The sequence below is a fragment of the Schistocerca nitens genome, chromosome 5 (genome assembly GCF_023898315.1).
Source record: "Schistocerca nitens isolate TAMUIC-IGC-003100 chromosome 5, iqSchNite1.1, whole genome shotgun sequence".
Taxonomy (NCBI): Eukaryota; Metazoa; Arthropoda; class Insecta; order Orthoptera; family Acrididae; genus Schistocerca; species Schistocerca nitens.
In genome coordinates, this window is record NC_064618.1 from 515,165,670 (window position 1) to 515,187,804 (window position 22,135).

The following is a 22,135-nucleotide window of genomic DNA, read 5'->3' on the forward strand; positions in this document are numbered from 1 at the left end:
ACTGAGCCCATTTTGTAGCAGTAATCGTACCGGTATGTAATGGCGTGAAGTACCGTAGCACTACATTAAAAGTTTTTCAGTTGAATTGATTCTGCATTATTTCTCTTCCCCATGTCCTTGACATTATTGATACCAAGCTTGGTACTCGTATGGTAATTAGTTTCCTGGTTACAATGGGTTGAATAGGGAAAGTTTAATTATAATCACCCTATCTATCATTACAAGGACAGGATGGAGACTCGACTGATCTATGAAATACCTTGTGTGCACCACACAAACATACAGTCAAGTATCTGGGTAGGAGCCTCATATATATAGCTAATAAAGAAGAAGGGGAAAAAAATTTAACTGCATGCTACCCAATCTCTGGAACAACAGTTCTGTCACAGTATTATAAAAATCTCCTTTTAATGTCATTCAGCCTTTATTACGTTTGTAGATCAGATGATGCAAGCTTGTCGAAACCGGTCATCGAGAAATATGTAATATTTAGCGATCTTGAACTTGTGAAGAAATTTCTTTCCAATAAACTAAGAGATGGCTCTCATCAGACAAGAAAGTGTGATCTACATAAAACTATATACAAACTGGAAATTGACTCACGTGTCTAAACAGATATCGAGCCTTATTTTTCGTCTCGAGTTTTATGATATGTAATGGCAACGAATGTAATGGTAAATTAGGGATATAATTTCTTGTATTTCTAACGATTGCTTCATGATACTGCAATTTCTTCCAGCATAGCTTTAACAGAGACAAATAATAGGTGCTTACTGCAAATACACTGAAGAGCCAAAGAAACCGGTACACCTACCTAATATCGCGTAGGGCCCCTTCGAGCAAGCAGAAATGCCGCAACACGAGGTGGCATGGACTCGAATAATGTCCGAATGTCCGAAGTAGTGCTGGAAGGAATTTACACCATGAATCCTGAAGGGCTGTCCATTAACCCGTAGGAGTACGCGTGGGTGGAGATACCTTCTCAACACCACGTTGCAACGCATCCGAGGTATGCCCAATAATATTCATGTCTGGGGAGTTCAGTGGGCAGGGGAAGCGTTTAAACTCAGTAGAGTGTATCTGGAGCCACTCTGTAGCAATTCAGGACGTGTGGGGTCTCGCAATGTCCAGTAGTAATTGCCCAAGTTCGTCTCAATGCACAATTGAAGTGAATGGATGCAGGTGATCAGATAGGATGCTTACGTACGTGCCCCTGTCAGAGTCGTATCTAGACCTATTAAGAGTCCCACATCACTGCAACTACACACGCCCCATACCACTACAGAGCCTCTACCAGCTTGAACATGCAGCGTCCATGGATTCATGAGGTTGTCTCCATATCCGTACACGTCCATCCGCTAGGTACTATTTGAAACATGACTCTTCCGACCCGGTAACATGTTTCCAGTCATCAATAGTTCAATGTCAGTGTTTACAGGCCCAGGCAAGGCGTAAAACTTTGTGTCACGCAGTCATCGGTACATAAGTGGGCCTTCGTCTCCGAAAGCCCATATCGATGATGCTTCATTGAATAGTTGGCGCGCTGACACTTGTTGATGGCCCAGCACTGAAATCTACAGCAATTTGCAGAAGGCTTCCACCTCCGTCACGTTGAACAAGTCTCTTTAGGCGTCGTTGGTCCCATTGTTGCAGGATCTTTATCCGGTCGCAGTGATGTCTGAGATTTGATGTTTTACAGGATTCCTGATATTCAGAGTACATTCGTGAATGGTCGTACGGGAAAAACCCCACTTCATCGCCACCTCGGAGGTGGTGTGTCCATCACTCGTATGCCGTCTATAACAGCACGTTGAAGCTCACTTAAATGCTGATAAGCTGCCATTGAAACAGCAGTAACAGATCTAACAAGTGCGCCAGACACTTATTTTCTTATATAGGCGTTGCCGACCGCAGAGGCGAATTCTGCCTATTTACGAGGGCTATTCAGAAAGTAAGGCCCGATAGATTGCGAAATGGAAACCACAGTGAAAATCCGATGAAGCTTTGCGTAGATGTGTTGGACAGTGTCTCTAATACGACCAACGACCGCGTCACGTCACTCTTTTCAATTCTGAGCGTACAGTGATAATGTAACAGAATTTCTTCTCTTGTCACATGAACCGCTGGATATGCAGACGACGTTTTGGCATAGACAATAAGCTGCAGATGAACGTAGATAGTTGGTAGGAAGCACAGGCGGATGCCTTCTGTGAGGAGGTTGGGAAGTTGATACAATGCTACGAAAAATCTCGAGTCAGAGCGACGACTGTGTAGAGAATGAGTTGGAAGGTGTAGCTAACTGTTGTACACAAAACGTTTTTTATTTTCGCTATGATTTCCGTTTCGCGAATGATCTGACTTTAGTTTCCTAACAACCCTCGTACATATTTCTGTTTTTGAATATGCATCCCTATACCAGTTTCTTTGGCGCTTCAGTGTACATACGCAACTACGGCTCCAATTTTGAACTACAATATTAACACATCGCACTGTCACTGCAGAGCTCCGTCTTTACAGCTACGTTATGGCTCCAATATATCTCTGCACGCTGAATTTTCAAAGACTACAGATTGTTTACATATTAACAAAATTCTAGGTACATAATCGTTATTTTATGGTAATTTGGTGTTTATCTGCTTTCCAAGAATTGAACGGTACTTGTTTAGCTCCGTGGATGTATCAGTACGAAAGTTCTCCATCGTGAGCCGGAGATAGATAGACAGATCACAGATGGCACTTATTTCCTGCGTCGTTATAACATTTAAACTGGTATCAATGAGATCACGACAGAAACCATACAATTATGTACGTTCGTAAAGTGACACATACAGCGCGAAAATGCAATATCGCATCCCAAAAACGATTTGTATGTGTTTCCAAATAACAAATATATTAAAGTGGTATTGGGACACAGTGTAAACATGAAGCGTTTGTATTTTAAAGTAGTTGCTTCGAAGTGTGTAACATCACCAAACATACACAGTAAATGATTTTTCAACGTATGTATATAGGACTATAGTAGGTTAGTGATTCCGAAGTAAATGCATCTACCACAGTCTGCTCTAAAGAACAGTATTCAAAGTTGTTGTTCAGATAATGCGTTGTTCTGTTCCACAAATAGATGAAACTGGAACTTCGACATACTTGTGACGTAACGTCAAATAAATTATGAGATGCTCTTATCTTCTGAGATTTAGAAACAGCATAAATTTGAGCAGCTTTAAATGGCTACCTGCTTTTCGAATTTTCATAAATTATTTGCCATATTTACTTTTAAACTATTTTTCTTTACGGTTGCCATCATCATTGTACCATTTCATACAACAGCCTGTTTACTGGAGAAAGTTGAGCTGAAACGTATACATAACCGAACACAGCGGTATTTACAGAGTAAACACCAGAAGCTGGCATTCATTTTAGAGAGAAAACCTGGAAAATCTTATACATACAATTACAGAAAATAGTGTACTGCTTTTCGGTCGATCAGTTCGAAAGAAATCGGTCCAGTTTATACGAGTATGAATGCGGTGTATCGAATTCGCAAAAGTTTGGCAGTCTTTCTGAAAGTAAGCGATCCAATAAAACTAATATGCACCAGCCATAAATATTTCAAAACATTTGCTGTAATAATTGGACTGGAGGTGTAAGCATTAAGTCTGAACATACTACTGCATTAACCTTATTTTATGGCTATTCTGCTAGCAGACGGCTCTGGTAAGTGTTAAATATACAGTGCCTCATGTTGGGAGCCTGCTTATGTAATAATAAATTTCTTAGCTCCAATATGGGAAGCTGTTTTGTGCAGCGCTAATTTCTTTAAGCACAGTGTGGGAAGATAATTGTTTGGTGGTGATTTTTTACATTACTTGGAAATTAATTTACCTTAACTAAATCTTTTACTTATAGAGCAGGAGATAACATAACATCTGCCGTCATAAGATAGCAGAAAGTTAACATGCATTAACAGCAGGCATATAATGACAGTACGCTAGAATTACTGTTTTACATTCTAAAAAATTTTATTTTCAGCCATGCCTAAACAGACTGATGTTACTTAGTAAAACTTTCTGAAGTACACACATCAAAAAAAGTTTTGCATCCCCTCGGTTCCCAATGTTCCGGAACCTGTACAAAAAATTCGGTAGAGATCAACATAAACATCATTTCCGCCCTTTTTATTGCTCATGGAAACCACACATTGCTTGTTGTACCACCATACAGCGAGACCTTCAGAGGTGGTGGTGGTCCAGATTGCTCTACACACCGGTACCTCTATTACCCAGTAGCACGTCCTCTTGCATTGATGCATGCCTGTATTCGTCGTGGAATACTATCCACAGGTTCATCGAAGCACTATTGGTCCAGATTGTCCCACTCCTCAACGGCGATTCAGGGCAGATCCTTCAGAGTGGTTTGTGGACCATGTCGTCCGTAAACAGCCCTTTTCAATCTATCCCAGGCATACACCATAGGATTTACGTGTGGAGAACATGAGAACGTGGTAGCCACTTTAGTCGAGTGATGTCGTTATCCTGAAAGAAGTCATTCACAAGATGTGCACGATGGAGGCGCCAATTGTCGGCCATAAAGACGAATGCCTCGCCAATATGCTGCCCATATGCTGCATTATCGGTCGGAGGATGGCATTCACGTATCGTACAGCCATTACGGCGCTTTCAATGACCACCAGCGGCGTACGTAGGCCCACATAGTGCCACCCCAAAACAGCAGGGAACCTCCACCTTGCTGCACTCGCTGGATGGTGTGTCTAAGGCGTTCAGCCTGACCGGGTTGTCTCCAAACACGTCTCCTACAATTGTCTGGTTGAAGGCATATGCGACACTCATCGGTGAAGAGGGCGTGATGGCAATCCTGATCGGTCCATTCGCCATGTTGTTGGGTCCATCTGTACCGCGTTGCATGGTGTCGAGGTTGCAAAGATGGACCTAGCCGTGGACGTCGGGAGTGAAGTTGCGCATCATGCAGCCTACTGTGCACAGTTTGAGTCGTAACACGACGTTCTGTGGCTACACGAAAAGCATTATTCAACATGGTGGCCTTGCTGTCAGTGTTCCTACGAGCCATAATCCGTAGGTAGCGGTCATCCACTGCAGTAGCAGCCCTTGGGCAGCCTAAGGGAGGCATGTAATCGACAGTTCCTGTCTCTCTCTATCTCCTCCATGTCCGAACAACATCGCTTCGTTTCGCTCTGAGACGCCTGGACGCTTCCCTTGTTGAGAGCCCCTCCTGGCACAAAGTAATAATGCGGACGCGACTGAATCGCGGGTATTGACCGTCTAGGCATGGTTGAACTACAGACAATACGAGCCGTGTACCTACTTCCTGGTGGAATGACTGGAACTGATCGGCTGTTGGACACCCCCCGTCTAATAGGCGCTGCTCACGCATGGTTGTTTACATCTTTGAATGGTTTTAATCACATCTCTGAACAGTCAGAGGGACTGTGTCTGTGATACAAAAACCACAGTCAACGTCTATTTTCGGGAGTTCTGGGAAATGGGGTGATGCAAAACTTCTTTTGATGTGTGTAATTTGCGTATTTCCATCACACAGTCAAACAAAAGAGTGTAATAATACACACACTATGTCATTAATCACCTCAGGGTCACTTTCCTGTAGCCTATTGCTTTGAGACAAACGGAAGACTGACAGGTGGACTTTCACTGAAGTGCCTTGGAGGGCTGTTGTTTCCACCACACTTTTCAAAGCACAAGCTGCAGCTGCTCTATGATTAGTTAAGCTTTTTAACCTTCTTCCACAACGTATTTATGTTTATGCATTTTGTCAATTTACCTAATTGTCCTTACTTTTGCTTCTTACCAAAATGATCTACTTATTACCTGCTATGTTATCCTTCTTTCTTTCTCAGAATTTCCAGTTGCATTTCTTATGGCCAAATTTCCCTTTCCTGCTTTCAACATGAAGACAGTAGTGGCTTATCGTCAGTAGTCTTATGACACCTTATTATCGAAAAACAAGTGAGATACGGTTCATGCAATTTCAAGTAGCTCTTGAAATAACTGCCTAACAGCAGACATATCTTCGTGATAAGCTGATGATAATCTCGACAAAGTTCGACTACCAACACAGCAGATGTAAGACCGATTAAATTTCTCTGTGATTTTCTGTAAATGATGATCTGATAGTAGGTTCCTTTCGAACCTAAACATCGAATACATTACAAAGTAACACTTTCAGAACTAGCTGAATCAGTTGAAAGAACTTCCACACGTATTCCTTGAGCGGACACAACTTGAGGTCATTTATTCGTTTCTGAAATCCCTTTTTTTGGCAGTCGACCTCCTGGGTTTTCCATGGGATAATGTACTGGACGGACATTTAAAGGGAGAAGGACCACTACGCACTACATTATTCTTGAGATATAAAAAATATGCAGAGTTGACAGATACATTTTATGAACATTCCTTTAAAGCAAAATTCGAAGTAAAATCTGCTTGTTGTATTTTCTATATGTGGCTCTTTTACATGATAATCATTGGATCACTGGTTACGGAATCAAAACTAGTAGACCATCGGAAGATGTACTGTCCCACGACACATTCCTTTAGCACAGTGATGCAAATTAAACATTTTTATAAGGATAGCTAGCCATTGTGTTCGGTTACTAAAGGAGTTAAAAGCACCTGCAATAACATTTCCGAGAACTATGTGACAGTACCATATGCTTAGGGTGCGAATTTTAGAGTAAAGCAGGATCACAGAAATGTGCCCGGAAACAAATAAAAACCTTACTACCTAACTTTATTTCATTCGACATAATAGTCAAAATATTATTACAAAACCTCGAACATAGTTTGTAAGAGCGAACAGTGTGTGAGCCACAGGAGAATAAAATCTAATACAAGCAGGTATATCGCAGTTATATGTCACTCGGTAATGGTGTTCAATGAAGAGCTTCTGCAGGGTACGTCGGAAAAGAGGGCGTTACGTAAAAGCCACGTAAATCCGTAAGGAATAATTATATTGATGAGAATAAGAATCCTAAATCACCATAGAAACGTAGGACACGTTGAGAAACATTTGTGCAGAAGAGCAGGAGAGGATGGTGACTTAGATATTGTTATCTTATTGAAGAGCCTGTTACCACATCCGATATGAGGCAGTTTGTTCAAAAATGGCTCTGAGCACTATGGGACTCAACTGCTGTGGTCATTAGTCCCCTAGAACTTAGAACTACTTAAACCTAACTAATCTAAGGACAGCACACAACACCCAGCCATCACGAGGCAGAGAAAATACCTGACCCCGCCGGGAATCGAACCCGGGAACCCGGGCGTGGAAAGCGAGAACGCTACCGCACGACCACGAGATGCGGGCGGAGGCAGTTTGTCTTGTGCTGGAAGGTCGCGCGATACTTTGGTTCTGAAGAGAAGCAATTATTAACCAACTTTGATTCCATAAGAACTGTTGGAAACAGCGAATCTAGACTATCAGAAGGAAGGATAGAAACACAGCAATCAGTTGCAGTCACACTGGCTTTTATTGTTCTTGCATATCCAGGTTTCAGCTATAAATAGCTAACTCAGTACACTTGGGTAAGTTATGATCCAACAGACTCACAGCAGTATATGTCACCATATGACTTCTACCTATACACCAGTAAAGTCATATGGTGACATGTACTGCTGTGTGTTGGATCATAACTTACCAAGTGCACTTAATATTTATATCTGAAATGTGGCTACGCCATAATAATAAGAAACCTGTGGGACAGCTTCTGACTTCTGTATTCCTACCCTTTCTTATAGAAGCAACGACTATCATTCAGAGGCATAGCCAGTAGACACGTGGCCCACTTGAAATGGATGCAGTCGTGTACACAAAAGTTGCTACTCACGGTTGCTGCTTTCGTCCAGGGCTGATTAAGGACGCCATGCGACGTCTGATGCAGCCGATAGATACTGACTGGTAATGGCATGCTTAACAGCACTCCAGCAAACGTCCATCTGTCAACGTTCAGTATAACTGAAAGTAATAAGTTACAAGCAGGAAAACGGCCCTGAGGCAATTACTGAAACAACACGACTGTTGCCGTCTCCTTGTTTAGCTTTTAATGTCTTGTGGGAAGATGCAATCTGCTTGAGAACGACTTACTAAGTACCTTCAGTTAGTTTAGTTGTGGTCCAATATAAACTAATTCTGTGTGAATGAAATAAATTCTAGTAATCTTTAATTACACTCCTTAAGTTGTTACACGTACTCCCTTTTCTCTCTTGTTGGCCGAAAATGTTGTGCTGAACTGTATTGCTATATACAATATATGTAGCTTATGTAAATTAGCTGTCCAAACTGAATAATGTCATAAATCACCAGCAAACCAATATCGTCCCAAACTGCTATTGAAAAGAGTAGCTATAAATAAGTTAACCTCCCAACGTGGAGCTAACAGAATGCTCACAGTAAACAATGCCTCCCAAAGTGGGTCGCCATATATTGGTATCTAATTCGCACCTGAGTCACCTTCTTGTATAATACCGACAAAATGTGTTTCACGTAACAGTAAGTTCCAACTAAATTCTTCTGCACCTAGTTCAAATACATCAGCAAAACTGTTAAAATAATTATGGTTTGTGATTTCATGAGTTTTCTTGTTACTTGAAAGAAGGTCAGCAATCTTACTTGGATAGAACCCAAATACAGTACTTAATTCCTGTAATCGCCTCTGTAAGTAATTGCCAGCTTTTCTTCTTCGAACATGAATATCAGCTTATCGAGGTTAATCTGTAAAAGTCACAGCGTTTAGTTATGCATTTGCTTCAGCATGGAGTGTTTCATAAACTATGTCGTTTCTAGTGAGTGAGAGTTTGATCATAGTTTTGAAACATGGCACGTGATTCAGCCACCTTTTCAATTATTTTGAAAAGATTCGGCAACAGAGAAGTAACCGACTTTGTGACATTTTACGAGTTCCTAATCAGGAGGGAACTGTATAGTTACATCTGTATTCTTTGTCAGTTTAGTTTCTTGAATTACTGTGTGTTAGTTTAACATTTGATAGACACAGTCATCGAGTTTGTGTCAGAAAGCAAAGCGATTTCGTGACATTACAATACAAGTTCGTAGTCAGGAACAAATTATTTAGTCTCACCTAAGTACTATGGTAGTTTAGTTTTAGAATTTCTGCATGCATGAACTATAGACCTTGCCGTTGGTAAGGAGGCTTGCGTGCCTCAGCGATACAGGTAGCCGTACCGTAGGTGCAACCACAACGGAGGGGTATCTGTGAGAGGCCAGAGAAACGTATGGTTCCTGAAGAGGGGCAGCGACCTTTTCAGTAGTTGCAGGGGCAACAGTCTGGATGATTGACTGATATGGCCTTGTAACACTAACCAAAACGGCCTTGCTCTACTGGTACTGCAAACGGCTGAAAGCAAGGGGAAACTACGGCCGTAATTTTTCCCAAGGGCTTGCAGCTTTACTGTATGTATAAATGATTATGGCGTTCTCTTGGGTAAAATATTCCGGACGTAAAATAGTCCCCCATTCGGATCTCCGGGCGGGAACTACTCAGGTTTAATAATGAAAAAAACAATAGGAATGCGGGTAAACTACTACAAACGACACCGCGAACGCATTGTTGTGGCCACAATAGACACGAAGCCCACGTCTACGACAGTAGTACAAGTCTATATGCCAACTAGCTCTGCATATGACGAAGAAATTGAAGAAATATCTGATGAGATAAAAGAAATTATTCAGATAGTGAAAGGAGACGAAAATTTAATAGTCATAGGTGACTGGAATTCGATAGTGGGAAAAGGAAGAGAAGGAAACGTAGTAGGTGAATATTGCTTGGGGGTAAGAAATGAAAGAGGAAGCCCTCTGGTGGAATTTTGCACAGACCACAACTTAATCATAGCTAACACTTGGTTCAAGAATAATGAAAGAAGGTTGTATACATGGAAGAAGTCTGGAGATACTGACAGGTTTCAGATAAATTATATAATGGTAAGGCAGAGATTTAGGAACCAGGTTTTAAATTGTAAGACATTTCCAGGGGCAGATGTGGACTCTGACCACAATCTATTGTTTATGAACTGTAGATTTAAACTGAAGAAACTGCAAAAAGTTGGGAATTAAAGGAGATGGAACCCGGACTGACTAGACCCGAGGTTATACAGAGTTTCAGGGAGAGTATAAGGGAACAATTGACAAGAATGGGGGCAAGAAATACAGTAGAAGAAGAATGGGTAGCTTTGAGGAATGAAGTAGTGTAGGCAGCAGAGGGCGAAGTAGGTAAAAAGACGAGGGCTAGTAGAAATCCTTGGGTGACAGAAGAAATACTGAACTTAATTGACGAAAGGAGAAAACATAGAAATGCAGTAAATGAAGCAGGCAAAAAGGAATACAAACGTCTCAAAAATGAGATCGACAGGATGTGCAAAATGGCTAAGCAGGCATGGCTAGAGGGCAAATGTAAGGGTATAGAGGCTTATCTCATTAGGGTTAAGATAGATACTGCCTACAGGGAAATTAATGAGACCTTTGGAGAAAAGAGAACCACTTGTATGAATATCAAGAGCTTTGATGGAAACCCAGTTCTAAGCAAAGAAGGGAAAGCAGAAAGGTGGAACGAGTATATAGAGGGTCTATACAAGGGCAATGTACTTGAGGGCAATGTTGTAGAAATGGGAGAAGATATAGATGAAGATGAAATGGGAGATATGATATTGCGTGAAGTGTTTGATAGAGCACTGAAAGACCTAAGTCGAAACAAGGCCCCAGGAGTAGACAACATTCCATTAGAACCACTGACAGCCTTGGGAGAGCCAGTCCTGACAAAACTTTACCATCTGGTGAGCAAAATATATGAGACAGGCGAAATACCCTCAGACTTCAAGAAGAATATAATAATTCCAATCCCAAAGAAATCAGGCGTTGACAGATGTGAAAATTACCGAACTATCAGTTTAATAAATCACACCTGCAAAATACTAACGCGAATTCTTTACAGGCAAATGGAAAAACTAGTAGAAGCCGACCTCAGGGAAGATCAGTTTGGATTCCATAGAAATATGGGAACACATGACGTAATACTGACCCTACGACTTATTTTAGAAGCTAGATTAAGAAAAGGCAAACCGACGTTTCTAGCATTTGTAGACTTAGAGAAAGCTTTTGACAATGTTGACTGGAATACTGTCTTTCAAATTCTGAAGGTGGCAGGGGTAAAATACAGGGAGCGAAAGGCTATTTACAATTTGTACAGAAACCAGATGGCAGTTATGAGAGTCGAGCGAGGGAGCGGTGGTCGGGAAGGGAGTGAGACAGGGTTGTAGCCTATCCCTGATGTTATTCAATCTGTATATTGAGCAAGCAGTAAAGGAAACAAAAGAAAAAACCGGAGTAGGTATTAAAGTCCATGGAGAAGAGATAAAAACTTTAAGGTTCGTCAATGACATTGTAATTCTGTCAGAGACAGCAAAGGACTTGGAAGAGCAGTTGAACGGAATGGACAGTGTCTTGAAAGGAGGATATAAGATGAACATCAACAAAAGCAAAACGAGGATAATGGAATCCAGTCGAATTAAGTCGGGTGATGCTGAGGGAATTAGATTAGGAAATGAGACACTTAGAGTAGTAAAGGAGTTTTGCCATTTGGGGAGCAAAATAACCGATGATGGTCGAAGTAGAGAGGATATAAAATGTGGACTGGCAATGGCAAGGAAAGCGTTTCTGAAGAAGAGAAATGTACTAACATCGAGTATAGATTTAACTGTCAGGAAGTCGTTTCTGAAAGTATTTGTATGGGGTGTAGCCATGTATGGAAGTGAAACATGGACGATAAATAGTTTAGACCAGAAGAGAATAGAAGCTTTCGAAATGTGGTGCTACAGAAGAATGCTGAAGATTAGATGAGTAGATCACATAAGTAATGAGGAGGTACTGAATAGGATTCGGAAGAAGTGGAGTTTGTGGCACAACTTGACTAGAAGAAGGGATCAGTTGGTAGGACATGTTCTGAGGCATCAAGGGATCACCAATTTTGTATTGGAGGGCAGCGAGGAGGGTAAAAGTCGTAGAGGGGGACCAAGAGATGAATGCACTACGCAGATTCAGAAGGATGTAGGCTGCAGTACGTACTGGGAGATCAAGAACCTTGCACAGGATAGAGTAGCATGGAGAGCTGAAACAAAGCAGTCTCAGGACTGAAGGCCACAACAACAAGAACAATCTAATTTATTAGACACAGTTCAAACGTTTTTATCAGTGTCTACTGGAGAGCTCTGTAGCGTATGTCGATAGGCCAATTATTGCCTGTGTAGTACAGTTTTCCACGGTCTTTAGTACGGATAGGGATTGTGATTGCTCTGTACGGATGCGAGCCGAGTTGGTGAAACTTTACCCTCAGCTCCAGGCTGTCATGGCTTCTGTTACACAGCTTGAAGCTGCAGTGGATGCCCATCACTGTTGTGGTTTGGCCGTGGGGATCCGACGGACGTCCTGCACATCTGCATTGCTGCCCAATACAGTTACTGATCGCACTGAGGTTGACCCCTAATGCATGTTCAAGTGGGAAGTCGCCGCAGGGCATGGTAGGCGACTAAAGACTCCCTGGGAGCCGAACATAAGGCTTACCCTGTTAGTCTGACAAACAGGTTCCAGTGGATACCTGTGGTTGACGCTGTCCCTAACCCAGATGTAGTAGCTTGTTCTGTTTCAGAGGAAACCTCTCAGCCTGCAAGATCTGGGCAGTCACAGTGTTTGGTATTATTGGTAGTTGGAAGCTCCAATGTTAGGCACGTCATGGAGCTCCTTAGGGACACAGCTGCCAAGGAGGGGAAAAAAGTCAATGTGCACTCTATCCACACACCGGGTGGAATCATTCCAGACGTTGGATGGGTCATTCCAAATGCCATGAAGAGCGCAGGGTATAGCCATCTTCAGGTGGTGGCTCACGTCGGTACCAATGATGTGTGTCTCTTCGGATCAGAAGAGATTCTCTCTGGTTTTGGGCGGCTAACAGAAGTGGTAAAGGCTGCCAGCCTTGCTTGCGAGATGAAAGCAGAGCTGACCATGTGCAGCACAGTCAACAGAACCGATTGTGGGTCTCTGGTAAAGAGCCGAGTGGAAAGTCTGAATCAGAGGCTCACACTGTTCTACGACCATGTAGACTGCAGATTCCTCGACTTGCACCAAGGGTGGTTGAGTTTCGGGTTCGGCTAAGAAGGTCAGGCCACCACACGCAGGAAACAGCTACACAGATAGCAGCGGCTGTGTGGTGTGGACTGGGCGGGTTTTTAGGTTAGAGGGTCCTGGGGAGACACCAAAAGGGCTTCACTCTTAAAAACTGTAGGTGGAGCTCGGGAAGAACGTGGATCCAGGTACCTTCGGTATAACATTTGCAAATTGTCCTAGTTCTATAGGGAAGGTACCATGGCTCCTAGCGCTAATAGAAAGCATTGATGCTGAAATAGTTACAGATACTGAAAGCTGGCTAAAGTCAGAGATAAAGTCATCCAAATTTTTTGCGGTAAACCTAATGGTCTTCAGAAAGGATAGGCTAAGCACAGTTGGCGGTGGTGTGTTTATTGCTGTTAGAAGTAGTTTATCTAGTAGCGAAATTGAAATCGGCAGTTCCTGTGAGTTAGTATGGGTAGAGGTCATTCTTAGCAACCGGAATACAGTAGTAATTGGATCCTTTTACCCACCTTCCAACTCAGATGATGCAACTGTTTGTAAGGGTGCAATACCCTTACGTAGTATCGATTATGCACTATGCAGAGATCATACATGGTTTAAGCAAAGACTGCAGTGCAGTCAACAATGTGCGAGTGGGTAAGAAGTAGTCGAGTGCTGGAGTCCGTGGGCGGATGTCGGGTGTGAGAGGCTAGAGAGAGATGTTGCTCAGTAGCGAGGCCGGAGATGAATTGCAGAATGGCACACAGTGTTTGATGTTCATAAATGTTTATAAATTGAGTGACATAATTAATAAATTCCAGCTTTTAAGAAAGGAGATGTTATCATTTAGTAGTTTTCACAATAACGGAAATGGACAACGATGAGTCTCATGACAAGGAGGAAAGATATATATAATGCAAAAATAATTAAAATATAACTTCACCTACAGCGTATGCGAATAATATAGTTTGGTGCGAAACTGGGGGGAGGTTACATGCTGAAACGTTCAAAGGAAACTTGAGTCGAATTTCAAACACCTACCTGATTCATACAATTAAAGTTCGTGGTGAGTTCAATCTGCACTCGATATGTCGGTAAGAACACGTTTAAATACAGAGGTACATATAAAACATCGTCCGAAATTGTGCTAAACACATTCTCTGAAAATTATTTCGATCAGTCAGCTCATGAGCCCACACGGTTTGTGGAAACACACTTGACCTCCTAGCAACAAGTAATCCTGAGCTAATAACGAGTATCTAAACGGACACAGGGATAAGTGAATACAGGGTTGTCGTAGTGAGACTGAATATCTTAACTCCCAAATCCTCCTAAAATAAACGAAAACTATACCTGCGCAAAAAGGCAGATAAAAATTCACTTGTATTCTTCCTGAGAGACAATCTCCACTGCTTCCAAATTAACGAAGTGCCGGTAAGGGTAGACCAGATGTGGGTTGAATTCAGAGGAATAGTATCAACAGCAACTGAGATATTTATACGAAATAAATTAACAAACGACGGAGCTGATCACCCTTGGTACACAAAACAGGTCAGAACACCATTACAGGAACAATGAAAAACGCATGCCAAATTCAAACGAACTCCAAATTTCCAAGATCGGCGATCTTTTACAGAGTCTCGAAATTTAGTGTGGACTTCAATCCAAGATGATTGTAATACTTTCCAGAACGAAACCTTGTCTTGAAGCCTGACAGAGAATCGAAAGAGGTTCTGGTCGTATGTAAAGTAAGAATGCTAGCGGCAAGACACAATCAATGCCTTCTCCGCGCGATAGGAATTGAAATATTATCGACGAGGGTGCTGCTAAGGCAGTGATACTAAACACAGCGTATCGAAATTCCTTCACTAAAGAAGACGAAGTAAATTTTCCAGAATTCGAATCAAGAACAGCTACCAACATGAGTAACTTAGATTTAGGAATTACACTTACGAACAACTTCAATTGGAAAGAACATAAAGAGAATGTTGCTGGGAAGGCGAGCCTAAGACTGCTTTCTATTGGCAGAACACTTAGAAGATACAATAGCTTCACTTAGAAGATACCATAGCTTCACTAAAGAGACTGACTACAGTGCGCTTGTCCGTCCTCTTTTGGAGTGCTGCTGTGCGGTGTTGGATTATTACCAGATAGGATTAATGGAGTATATCAAGAAAGTTCAGAAAGAGCAGCACGTATTGCATTATCGAGAAATCCGTGTCACTGACAGGATGCAGGATTTGCAAAGGACATCATTAAGACAAAGGCATTTTTGTGATGGCGGAATCTTCTCACGAAATTTCAGTCACCAACTTTCTCATCCAAATTCGAAAAATACTGTTGGCGCCGATGTACATAGGAAGAAACGACCTTCACAATAAAATATGGTCGACCAGAGATCGCACGGAAAGATACATTATTTGTCTTTCCTATGCGCTGTTAGAGACTGGAATAATAGAGTATTACTGTGACAGTGGTTCGATGAACCCTGTGCCAAGAAATCAAGTGTGATTGTCGGCAGCTCGTTGTCTCGCAGCCGCGTTCTCGCTTCCCGAGCACGGGGTCCTGGGTTCGATTCCTGGCGTGGTCAGGGATTTTCACCTGCCTCGAGATGACTGGGTGCCTGTGTTGTCTTCATAATTTCGTCATCATGCATGAAAAGTGGCGAGATTGGGGTGAGCAAAGGTTGGGAATTTGTACGGGCGCTGATAACTGCACAGTTGAGCGCCCAAAATCTAAACATCATCATTATCATTATCAAGTGTGATTTGCGGAGTAGCCATGTACATGTAGATGTCATTGGAGGGTGATAACAGAATGGAATCAAATAGTAATGTTCTTATTAACGTATGTCAGTTCACAATGACTGTTCATACAGAGCTCTTTCTAGCTTCGTTTCTTTCCAGTTAACATGGGTCCGGACTCTCATGTTCTCTGTGTGATTTCCGTGTGCATAGGAAATGACAGAGCGCCGGGTTTCGTACAGGTAGGGAACTGATTGTAATGGTAAAAGTTGCATTTTGTGCCAGTCCAGGCTAGAATCTAAGGTGTCTTTTTTGATGGGAGCTGGGGCTCCAGGGCTAGCCTTTTACAACCACAGCCTGCCCAGTGGCCAAACTGAGGGCAGGAGGCGACTCAAGCAGCTCGAGAGTAACGCTTTCTCGTATTTTGCAGAGAGTATTTTTAATACAAACACCTTACAGTTTTAGAAGAACACAGTTTGCCAAAAACAATGGCCTAGGCTTATGAGCAGTTTTCTAATTTCAGAGGACTTCTCATGTGAGGCTAACTGCTGGACACGAAAATGCGCCATTACTGAATTTGTCATTGATGTCACAGAGATGGAACTGAAATGGCAGAGTTATCAGGACATAGAAGTACACTGTGCAGTGTGATTTTCATTTTATATCGATGCACTGTGTTGGAGGGATTTTGTGCGCTTGAAGGAACACCGCAGTTGCGTAGCCACGTATGCATTTTCTGCTATTGCCGGCATGTACTGTTTGGTGCGAAGAAATGGCCAGTCATAATATTGTGTAAAAATATTAAAAAATTTTGTGGGTACACGTGGAAGACGGTGCATAGGAGTCCAAGACCGGACACGCTAGTGAGAGTATCTTTAGATTTGTTCAGTAATGTGGAGCTCCCTGCCTCTTGAACATATCAGCCACGAATGTTGGATGTGGACAATAGCATGCTTCTTAGCAGACGAGTTGGGTCCATAGTTGTTGTGACTATGGTGGGCTCAAATGGCTCTTAGCACTATGGGACTCACCGTGCAGTTCTAGGCGCTTCAGTCTGGTACCGCGTGGCTGCTACGGTCGCAGGTTCGAACCCTGCCTCGGGCATGGATGTGTGTGATGTACTTAGGTTAGTTAGGTTTAAGTAGTTCTAAGTTTTAGGGGGCTGATGACCATAGATGTTAAGTCCCATAGTGCTCAGAGCCTTTTGAACCATTTTTGAACTATGGGACTTAACATCTGAGGTCATCAGTCCCCTAGAACTTAGAACTACTTAAACCTAACTAACCTAAGGACATCACATACATCCATGCCTGAGGTAGTATTCGAACCTGCGACCGTAGCGGTCGCTCAGTTCCAGACTGTAGCGCCTAGAACCACTCGGCCACACCGACTGGCTGACTATGGTGGGACCCCTTGGCCTCTACCGCCGCCATTCACACGGTGGTGGCATTTTTCAAGGTTGTCGGTGAATAATTATGGTGAACATAATTAGCAGCACCAGTGCGTTAGGGCATTCTCTTCCTCCGTTCTTTGGAAACCAGTCTTAGGTTTTCTACATGAGCACTTGCCTTTATACACTCTGTCAGCTTCCCTACAGTAATCGTCAAAGTCGACCATCTCAAGACGGATAAATTTATGAGCATAGAAAGTGACATCTGTTGAGTATGGTAGTGTCTGTGTATGTACAGCGTCGCTGGTGTACCTGGTGGCCGGCGTGTCCATCGGCTGGAGCTCGCCGCTGGTGCCGCGGCTGCGGCAGAACACGTCGCACATCGTCATCACGGCGGAGGAGGGCTCGTGGCTGGCATCGACCGGCGGGTTGGTGGCGGCGCCGCCGTCGCTGCTGGCCGGCGTGCTGGTGGACGTGGTGGGCCGCCGCACCATGCTGCTCGCCTGCGCCCTGCCCTTCCTCGTCACCGCCGTCTGGCAGCGCTTCGCCTCCTCCTTCTGGGAGCTGCTCGCCAGCAACATCCTCTCCGGCGTTGCGGTCGGCTTCATCTTCCCCGTGAGTACAAAACACACACTCATCCTACCGATGTCATCCGTTTGATTTCATTAGTGACGTCGTCACAATGGTGGACATAAACCCCTCGTCGAAATCCAACATCGTTAACAAATATGTCTGAGAATGCCGCGCGCAGGTTTACTGTTTATGGGGGGAGGTCTTAGTGCTTGGTTCCTCCTTGAGCTAGGGACACGAGCTAAAAAGTTTTCTGTTTAGCCTGGACCGAAGACTATCTGTATACCCATTCGAACTTCTCTCTTATTGTAGGGGTGTTATAATGTAGTAAGCAAGGTCTGAAGACGAACAGGAGCTGGCACCAAGGTAGATTGTCAGAATCGATTAATTCCTTTTGCAGAAGCTCATAATTGGCTGAAATTACTGCTCAACTAATGGCATCATTTGTATGTGCACTGTTTGGATTTTATGTCAAAATACATGATAAAACACCTTTTTTCTATGAGCTTTTCAAAGAACGCCACTTCTGCACATCTAACTTGTATGAATCGGTTAAAACTTTGCACTAAGATGAAAAAACTCAAAACAATCTTTTTTTCCAATCATCGTTACGCAGTGCCGAGTTACGATGGTTTGAAGTTCAGATAAATTTAGCACGTCAAAATAATTCTTACAGAACTGAATGCGCGCTGTGGCTCCCATAGTTGTTTATAGTGGTTCAAATAAGTATAAAATGCATCTTTGTGATGAAAAAGAAAACTCTGTTTCATTCAGATTTTGATTACAGAAAACATACCTTTCTGTGAGTTTCTCTAGCGTACCACTCCTAAATTTCGGAGTTGTGCGTATCGGTTCAAAGTTTGTAGGAATGAAGGCAAGTACGTGTAGTTATCGATCTTCCTGTTATTTTGGGATACTCTTATCCGTTGCCACGATATAACCGACATGGTTCGAAAGACAGTAAATAACGTATATCGCATAAGTCGTCCCCAGATAAACAAAAATCTACATCGGTTACCGGGCTATGGCTGTCTAATGTCAAAGTTATGGTACAGTAAACGGTGGGAAGCAAAATGAAGAATGCTCCTGTCATAGCACAAAAAATGCGAATAGGTGCTGGGCCGAGCTACGGATCAAGGAGAAAGGACCTAACATTTCGGGTTACCTGACAGCTTCAAGAATATTTGTGCAGGGTGTACACAAATTCCGGGAAGACTTGCAATTATTGATTGCACAAGAACCAAACATTGTACACATATCATACATATGTCATTTTGAAGAGAAACCCATAAAGCTTTTTTTCGTATGTACCGCCACAAGGTAGTTTGGTAATTTGCTGATAGTCAGTGCTTGTCACAAACTAGGTCAGCGCTAGTGAAGGGGACAGCTGTTTCATGAAATGGCCTTCCCGATCATCAGATCTCACCCCGCATTTTTTTTTTTTTTTTTTTGTGGGGACACATTAAAGATCTAGTCTAATAGTGTATGAACCGCGTCTACCATGAGATGTAGCAGAGATCCGGAACAAAATACGGGAAGCAACTGCAACCGTCAACGATGCCATGCTGGGACGGGTATGGCAAGAATTCGATTACCGTATTGACGTCTGACGAGTCACTCATACTTCGCATATGGAATGTTTGTAAAAAAAAAAAATAAAAAAAATGAAAAAACTTTCAGAGTTTCTCTTCAAAATGCAATATGTATGACATCTGTACAATGATTAGTTCTTGTGCAATAAATAATTGAAAGTGTTCCCAGTCTCTATGTACATTCTGTATTAGAGCGTCTTGATATATTCGCGCATTTGTACGACTTAAGCCTACTTCTCCAGTGCAGTGAGCTCTGTTTGCTGCAAAAAATTTACATATAAACAAAGAGGCAATTATTGAAACATAGGGAATAAAATCGTCATAACTTCTGAAGGGTTTGCGTTAGCACATTCAAACTGCATTTTTGATCGGGGCATGATGGGACTTAATATGCGCATTGTTGTTTGGCTTAGCGATAAAGTCCACTTGCATTTGTGTGGGTTCGTGAATAAGCAAAATTAGCAGATTTGGGCGACTGAGAATCCGCATTTCGCGATCGAGGAGTCTCTTCACCCTCAGCGGGTGACTGCTGTGCAATGCCCAGCCACGGAATACTCGGTACGATATACGTTGATCGCACGGTCATTAGCAAACGGTACTTGAAGGTTTTGGAAAATGATTTCATCCACATTACACAAAGTGACTCTGATTTTGACAATATGTAGTTCATGCGAGACGGAGCTCGACCCCATCGAGGCAGGAGAGTGTTTAATGTCCTGGAGGAGCACTTTGGAGACCGCATTCTGGCTCTCTGATACCCACAGGTCACTGGCATGGGCCTCGATGGGCTATGTTAAAGACAAGGTGTACAGCAATAACTTCAAAACCACTGCTGAGCTGAAAACAGCCATTCAGGAGGTCTTCAACAGCATCAGTGTTCGGACACTTTAGTGGGTCCTGCAGACTTTCGCTATTCGTCTGTGCCATATCATCGGCAATAATGGCAAGCTTATCGAACATGTCGTAACCCAAATACGAGTATCTGTAGTGCCGTCTGCATGTTTGTAACTAATTTACGTTCTTTTCATATACTTAAATAATTGTAATCCAGAAGATTCGCCAAACACAGTAAACAACGTACGAGCAATGTATCATATAGCTGAAGAGCATACATATAATAACTAAAAAAAAATTCTGAGACAAAACATCTGGAGGGTGGATGTTTTCCTGGTTGGATGACCACATGTATCACGTTATTTTACATGACACACTACTTAACCTAAATTATCCCGAGGACAAACACATACACCCATGCCCGAGGGAGGACTCGAACCTCCGCCGGGACCAGCCGCCCAGTCCATGACTGCAGCGCCTTAGACCGCTCGGCTAAACGATAAATGACATGACATGGGTAGTAATACTAACAAGCAAAAAAGCGCGATATGTCAAGATCTTTTGATTTAAATGTCTTTGAAGCTGCCAGATAAACCGAAAAGCTATTTCCTTTCTTTTACATCCATAGCTCTGCATTGGACCTATTTTCCTCTTCTGTGCAATGATAAGAGCATTTTTTATTCCGGTGCGTAAAATATGATCAATAATAATCAGAAAAACGAAATGGAGTCACACGGATTTAATTATCACCTCGAAAGGAATGTAGCTGTAAGCGGCAAACTTGGTGATGCAGTTAGTCACTCTCTACGTACTCACTCCTTCACTGCGACACATTTTTCCTAGCGATGGGAGACTGGAGGATCTTTTGTTGCAGAAATACGCATTTGGGCTAGTTAGCAAACGTCGCCATTCTGGAAATGCGTACCACTTAATGGTTTCTTCAACCGAGGAGAGAGGAAGAAGTCACCGGGTGCCATATCGGAACAATACAAAACGAGCTGCTAGTCCAGACTCTGGAAGCTCGAGGGACGTCGAACGGCCGCCGGGTCATCTCCTGACATGGCAGCTGCACGCAGATGCGGTATGGAGGTGATCTCTAGACCGTTTCCCCACCTTTCCAGACTTTGGAGCCGCTACATCTCAATCAAGTAGCTTCAGAGATGTCGGACCACATCTGAAGTTTCTGCGCTGCCTCACGACTCTGCCGTATGACTGCGCGTTGTTGCTAAACATTACTACCCACTCAGCATGAACAGTTGCGGGGCTGTTCCCCTTCAAATGCAGAAAACGGAACACAGCACGTTTCTCAGCTCACCAATGTGCCGCGCTATTTTGTCTTGGTTGCTCTAGTGGTGTGACATGCTACTGCAGCACCAGAAGCAAAAACATGTTCCTAAAAAGGGTACATTACATGAATTTATTTTTTATAGATTATAGCTAAAACCTTATGCTTACTTATCGTAGGAACACTAGCAATGTCGCTGCTCTGCAAGAAAGCTTTAATTTTCCGCGGACGGTGAAATACGGCGTAAATGCACTTATTTATAGATTTCCAGAAGGCTCTCGACATCGTTCATTACAAGCGCTTCTAACCAAACTGTGTGCCTATGAAGTAACGCCTCAGTTGTGCGACTGGATTCGTGATTTCCTCTCAGAAAGGTCACAGATCGTAGTAATAGGCGGAAAGTCATCGAGTAAAATAGAAGTAATGTCCGGTGTTCCCTAAGATAGTGTTGTAGGCCCTCTGTTGTTCCCGATGTACATAACGACATAGGAGACAATCTGAATAGCCGTCTTAGATTATTTGTAGATGATGCTGTCATTTACCGACTTTAAAGTCA

General features: G+C 42.8%; 1 protein-coding gene across 1 annotated transcript in view; it reads left to right on the forward strand.

Moving 5' to 3' along the window:
• The window catches only part of LOC126260052 (facilitated trehalose transporter Tret1-like), a 108,913-nt gene that overhangs the window by 26,725 nt on the left and 60,053 nt on the right, over positions 1 to 22,135 (forward strand). Inside the window, exon 2 of the mRNA XM_049957241.1 lies at positions 17,597 to 17,913. Within this exon, the coding sequence (XP_049813198.1) occupies positions 17,597 to 17,913 (317 nt within the window). The remainder of the gene's footprint in view (positions 1 to 17,596; positions 17,914 to 22,135) is intronic.